The sequence below is a fragment of the Nymphaea colorata genome, chromosome 14 (genome assembly GCF_008831285.2).
Source record: "Nymphaea colorata isolate Beijing-Zhang1983 chromosome 14, ASM883128v2, whole genome shotgun sequence".
Taxonomy (NCBI): domain Eukaryota; kingdom Viridiplantae; phylum Streptophyta; class Magnoliopsida; order Nymphaeales; family Nymphaeaceae; genus Nymphaea; species Nymphaea colorata.
The window spans coordinates 9466735-9473183 of record NC_045151.1 but is presented as its reverse complement, the minus strand read 5'-3'; the positions used below and the strand labels follow the sequence as shown (position 1 = coordinate 9473183).

The 6449-nt window shown below is 44.0% G+C and overlaps 1 protein-coding gene across 1 annotated transcript; it reads right to left on the bottom strand.

Annotated features, from left to right (window-relative positions):
* Positions 1 to 439: 439 nt before the first annotated feature.
* LOC116267765 (probable alpha-glucosidase Os06g0675700) lies at positions 440 to 5359 on the bottom strand. The gene is made up of 4 exons (XM_031649655.2): positions 5088 to 5359; positions 2723 to 3432; positions 2359 to 2589; positions 440 to 2215 (listed from the first exon to the last, which is right to left on the bottom strand). Exons 1-4 carry the CDS (start codon positions 5303 to 5305, stop codon positions 621 to 623), a joined length of 2754 nt encoding a protein of 917 aa, XP_031505515.1. The 5' UTR covers positions 5306 to 5359; the 3' UTR covers positions 440 to 620.
* Positions 5360 to 6449: the final 1090 nt, after the last annotated feature.

The following is a 6449-nucleotide window of genomic DNA, read 5'->3' as shown; positions in this document are numbered from 1 at the left end:
AGTCATGTTTGCATTATTGTACTTAGGATAGGATTTAGATGACATTCAATTGTTTGGATAATTTAGAGTCCACTCTAACCATTAGCCTGATTACCTATAGTAAAGATGCCAAGAACGGTCAAACCTCATATAGACAGTCCTCTCTCTCTAAATACCACAATGATCTGAAAAATATAAGCCATCATTTTACACATCATTTATATGTAGAATCCCAAAAATTTTGTGTAAACAGCTAACTTGCTTAGGAATTAGCAAACATTTTTGAGCCCAGTTGGAAATCAATTTAGAAATTTTGTGAATTAGGAAGCAAGGTCTTGTATTAGCCGCATAAAATGAACTTCTTGCCAAGTCTTCAACACCTATCACTTTTAGCTATTCTTTATAAGTCCTATTATGTCTTCTAGTGATATGTTCGTTTTGGGAACAAGTGAATCAGTAATGGTAGAATGATTATCTTCTGTTCAAAACCACAAATATACATCTTAATAAAATGCAAGCTTTGATTGGAGAAGGCAATGAAAAGTTTTCAGGGGGGGAAATGTCGCAACTGTGGCCTCATGAGGTGACATCCACTTCCTTCCTAATTAATCTCAAGACTTTTCTCTAAGACCAATGTAGATTCAGATGAAAGTCATGGTCAGCTCAAAGCTCTGGCCTACTAGCAGTGAGAGGCCAGTGATCTCTGCTACACCGTTGCCATACTTTGCTCCCATAACCACCAGCACTTCCGACACATCAAGTGGGTTTCCACCTGATGTCACATTTAAGTACTTGCCCTCCGATCCATATTCCAATCCAACAAACACCACCGTCTCTATCAGCCACCTTTGTCCCAGAGCGTATGTTCCATTTTGCACTCGAGAGGCAAGGTTGACCACATTACCTTGCAATCCACCACTGAACTGCACAAAGGTCCAATTATCTCCTTCCCCCATCTTCAATTGCTCCCCATCATCCAAAAACAGCTCCCCTTGTGCCCCTGTATTGCTTCCCAGTGCCACCAGCAAAGTGAAAGGCGTGGCCCTGGCTTCTGCTGTTGTTGCTGCTACCTCCTGCATAGGCAATACGTTACCAGAGCAGACATGGACGTTTACAGTGTCAATCGGTGCATCCAGCGTGATCTTCGTCCCTTTTGGCACGACCAACCTTGCGTTGAGGTCAAACATGCTGAACCAAGTTCCTGCCGGGAAGTATGCATGAACATTCGTCTTTCCTTGCTGCAGAACTGGGGTTACCATCAATCCTTTACCAATCAAGAGCTGTGTATCAACTCCATGAGTGTTGGTGTCATTTGGAAACGAGAAGAAAAGTGGTCGAGCAATCGGAGTCCCCGTCACATGTGCCTTGTACATGAGCGTGTAGTAGTATGGCAGCAGTCGATAGCGGAGCCCAAGCGCCTTCTTTGCCGACTCAGTGACCGACTGCCATAAGTAGAGTTCGTGACGCTTGGAACCGATGCTGGCGTGGTTTCGCGAGAAAGGGTAGAATGCGCCGAGCTGAATCCAGCGGTTGCACAACTCCTCGGTGGTGTCGCCGCTGAAACCACATATGTCGGCACCAACCATAGGCAGCCCAAACAAGCCGAAGCTAAGGATGGCTGGGATGGAATAGGCAAGGTCATCCCAGGTGGCCGAGTTGTCGCCCGTCCAGTGAGCAGCATGCACGCCTGAACTCAAGAAAGTAGACCTAGACAGCACAAACGGCCTTTTCTGGATCACGTTCGCCAAGGCAATCTTTGTGGCCCTGGACTCGGTCAACCCATAGAGGTCATGAGCGTTGTACTCTAGCACATTGCCATAATGCACTGCGCCGGCTGCAACCGTTCGTAGCCCGAGTGGGAGCCTTGACCCGGCAATGTTGATCCTGTATGGCGGATCGTCATAGATCGTGGAGTTAGAATTGTCACAGATAAGGCAGCACACATCCTGCTCGCCTGGCTGCGGACACGGGCCAGCCGACGGGAGGGTGCAGGACAAGCCCGAGCAGAAGTTGCTGACCTCGTTCATGTCGATCCAGAGACCGTCAAACGGGATCACGTCATGAAACTGCTGGATCTCGCGTTCCCAATAGGGCAGGGCGGCTGGGTTCATGAAGTCCGGGAAGTTGACCGGCCCCGGCCACACCTGGCCTAGATAGGGTTTGCCGTTCCACTTGATGTAGATATCGGCTTCCTGCCCACGAATGTATGGCCCGTAGCTCTCGTTCACACTGATCCCTGCGTACACACATGCCAATTTATTCCTTCGTCAGACCAATTAACAGCTAGCTAGTAGTTTGTGTATATCGTGTGCGAGTGCGTGTTTAATGTGCGGGAGAGGAAAGACAGTTGGAGCGACATGATTAATGCAGTGAATTAACCTGGGTCCACTATCATCACATATTTCTGTCCATTTTGATGCAGTCTGTCTACGAATGCCTTTAATTTTTCAGGCGGGAAATTAACTGGATCCAACGTGAAATCCCTGAATTGGTCCATGTAGTCAATGTCGGTCCACATCGTTTCCAACGGGATGCCGGCATTCGCGTACCCGGCGACGACGCCCTGCAGGTCCTCCACATTCTTGTAACCATACCGGCATTGATGAAACCCTTCCACGCACGACAAGAATGAAGGGCGTTTTAGAACATCATCCGGTTCAACGTAAAACGAATGAATATCATCAGAAAGCGTCTAATGGATTTGATATAAAGCTGTCCTAAAATTATGCGAGAAGCTTCTTACCAAATGACCAGTAGGGCATGGGTGCCGGCCGGCCGACGAGTTGGGTGTACTGCTGAACCACGGCGACCGGCGTATCACCAGCGAAGAAATAGAAGTCGAAGATGCCACCGTCGATCTTGTACGTGATCTGTGACGGACGGTAGAGGATGTTCATGCCGTTGCTGTTAAAAAGCAGCACACCGTGGGCCCTACCGCTTGGGGCCCGGAGATCAATGTAGAAGGGGTGGCTCCCGTACAGGTTCAGACCGACAGCCGAGCTGGGAATATCCGCGTTCCATAGGGTCAAGGAATCGGTTTCCTCGAGACGGAAGGATCTTAGGGTATGCTCCCCGAGTCCATATATAGACGATGTGCCGGTTGGAAGGGAGGAGGAAATGGACAAGAATTGGTCCTTGAACACGATGCCAGTGAATGGACCGTCCGGGTCACTGCTCCTATCGCTGCAGGTGTCGAAGAGCGTCTCGCCGGATGACCGCCGGGTGATAGCGAAATTGAAAGGGTTGGAGGTGTATCGGAAGACGAGATCGGAGTCCGGACCCCAAAACGTCCCGTTTTGTGGTGGTGGAGCGCCAACGCCGGGCAAGCGGAGAATGCCATTGCCGCTGGTCGAGTTGTTGTGGGTCCCACGTGGGATGACATCTTGTGGGATCTCCCATCTGGGGCGATCCAAATCCGTTATCTTGACCCGCAATCTTGTGGGCGTCTCGTACCTGAAAGCAGAATTACATTGTAAAAACTCATAACCCAATTGGAAATAAGTGGACCCATTGAAACACTGATTTGAACCTTGAGCGACTCGAAAACAGAGCCTGATTTAGACTCATTTTAGCCTTTTTTTTTTTTTTTTCTTTTTGGTTAGTTCCAGTATATATTTTCCAACAAATTTGTTAGGGAGAGGAAACTTCTACTATAATTGCTGCACTGTGCACTCAAACCTAAAGCAAAAGAACAAGAGATAAAAAAAAATGTATCTTATATAGTCTATACATAATGCCTATCAAACTATCTCATGTTCGTAAAATTTAGTAGAATTTTTGGAAAATGATTATATTTGTTTTTATAGTATTATTTTATTATTTTTAATGCTTTTATGTGTTAAATTGTGTGTGTGTGTGTTTTTTATTGAAATGTTCTTGAAAAAATATTGAAGCATCAATAGACATATCCATGTCAAGATTGGTCCAGGAATAAGAAAATCAAGTTTTTTCTCTGAACTTAAAAATAATAAACTTGCTTTTTTTCTAATAACAAAACAAAAATATAAGTTCCAACATTTAAAGACAACAAAAGTAGGCTAAGACTAGGTTCTTAAAAGTCAGTCCTAACTCTTGCGTACTTTTGGCAAAATAAAAAACTTCTTAAAAATCGCCATGCTAGCTCTTATTTATTTGTCACTAAAATTATTATTCTCATATGTAAAGAGAACTCTAAAAAAATAGTCTTATGATGAACTTCAAATTTTAAGGTATATCAGACCTCTATTCTACCGTCAATGATACCCTTTTAGATTATTATAAGTAGTAGTTGAGCCCGTTCTTTATTTCTTCGAGGTAAAAAAGTAATAATAAAAGAATTCTACAGGGATAGAGGACAAAATTAGGCAGCACTCAAATGAATTTTTTCACCAATTGTGAAAGCCAACGGACAAACACACACCTCTCTCCCCTCTTCACTTCCTTTGTTTCTCAGCATAACACACACACACACACCTGGAAAGGGCCAAAGGGAACCCCCTCCCCTCTCCTTTTACCCTTTTTCTATTTTTACTTATACAACAGAGCGAACACCCTCTGGTCCTCCCTCAGCACCGTCGTTCTTGGGGAACATTGCTTTTGGGTCATGGAGTAGAAGACTGTACAGAGGTGTTTAGCATGGATTACCAAAGCAGGGCTCAAAAAAGTGATGTTCAGTGGCGATCAAGGTATGGAAAAAAGCAAACAAGATTTCATGGAGAAGTTTCACTTTTTTAAACCATTTTTGATGATTTTCTCCCCAAGAAACGTGATAAACCAGACAGAAATGCGCGCAGCAGCGGCAGCGTCGTAAGAAGGAGACGAAAAACAACTAAAAATATCAGCAGAGTCAGCACTAGAGCAACACAACATTAACAAGATCATAAAACTATTTTACGGAGAGACGTCTCTTATCATGTCGACTTCCAATGAACTATGAAGCACTGTCTCGAGATCGAAGGAGCTACTGTAAATAGGTCGGGTTAAAAGGGTCTGAAAAGCGTCAAAAACATCGGCATGAAAAATGAAAGAAAATAAATTTACGCGCATCGAATAGAAAAAAAAACAAACAGCAGGTCGAGGGGAAATTAAAAAGAGAAGACGAAAGGTGAGAATGGGGGGAAATTAAGTACCAGACAGTGAGGTCCAGATTGTGGAGATCGGGGCCGTATTTCTGGGTTTCCCGAAGGAGGGTAAGCTTGGCGTTGAGGCCTGCCCCATCAGCGCCGGCGGCAACCGATTGGATTTTGTACCCATACCCTAAAACATCATCACCTCCAACCTTCTCATGGCAAGCTAGAGCAGATATGAACAAGACCAAGATGCCCACTAAATTCCAACAAACCGTCATCTCTCTCCTCTCTCGCTGCCCGGCGAGGGGAGGGGACGTAACGGCGGTGAGCACTCCAATTTATAGCGCAAAGCAAAACCAGAATTGTTTTGACTGTTTGTTGCCCTCTCAGTTTTTAGCCCTTCACGTGGCCTTCGACCTCAGGATGTCCTGTATCTTCAGTTTGCATTAATCCAAAGGTACAATCCGTAATATGCATGTATAACCTCTATACATGACTTGAATAACGAATTAGGAGACACGAGAAAGGGAAGTAAGGATTACAAAAAACGGCAAAATAGTTCTAGTCTTGTTCTTTGTACGCTTCCTTTGTCTAAGGCTAAAATAGTCCAAATATATGGAGTTTACAACTTTATGTAAGAATTAATATGTAAATAAAAGAAATTGTGGGGGGTTTGTGTTTATGGCTTTTCTAATTCTTCATCCATGGCCCAGCTGATACTCAACTCAGCTTGTGACATGTTACTCCGAACTTCCAATTCGGTGCAGACGAGATTACTTGGTGTATTAAGATGATATTTGAAAGCCTCGGCCTTCAGGCTGATCTATGGTCACGCGAAGAGATATCTACTGTAGTGGATTTTAAATCAAGGGTTTTTTTAAATGTGTTTTACATCGAAAATCTGCAGATCCAAGATTAGGGGATAGACAAGAGATCTGCAGTTTTCAAATGTGTGGGCATCCCCTTGGATCTAAGGCAATCAAACGTGGCCTTATGGTCTACACTTCACTCTTCAAGTCAAGGTGGAGCCATCATGTTTTCAACACGTAAACCTTAAATAGAAAAGAGAAAAGTGTAATAAAGGAGCGGTAAACAGAAAATGAAAACCGAGGTGTTGTAACAAGTGAAATAGAGGAACAAGCGCACGTTAGGAAGAGAAGGTATTGATTGCATCAATTCATTCTTTGACCGCAAACCCATTATATTACATTCTATTACAATGAAAAAGTAATTATGAAGAAAATTAAAGATAGAAACAAATAAGTTAGCGGCATGGTCTCCAAGACATCTCCTCTCATTTTTGGAAGCTTCTTCTCATGTAATTCACATAACCAGCTCGAAATGTACTGATATGCTCCAGATACGTACCGGCCACATATCAGAATTAGATATAACCATGACCAATTCGCGTATTTACATGCA

What these genes read in the sequence shown, in the direction of transcription:
- LOC116267765 (XM_031649655.2), bottom strand. Translation starts at nt 5,305, where the DNA reads ATGACGGTTTGTTGGAATTTAGTGGGCATCTTGGTCTTGTTCATATCT. An exon ending in AATCTGGACCTCACTGTCTG is followed by an intron (nt 3,433 to 5,087) that starts GTACTTAATTTC and finishes TTCTGCTTTCAG; the next exon opens with GTACGAGACGCCCACAAGAT. An exon ending in TGTGATGATAGTGGACCCAG is followed by an intron (nt 2,216 to 2,358) that starts GTTAATTCACTG and finishes GTGTGTACGCAG; the next exon opens with GGATCAGTGTGAACGAGAGC.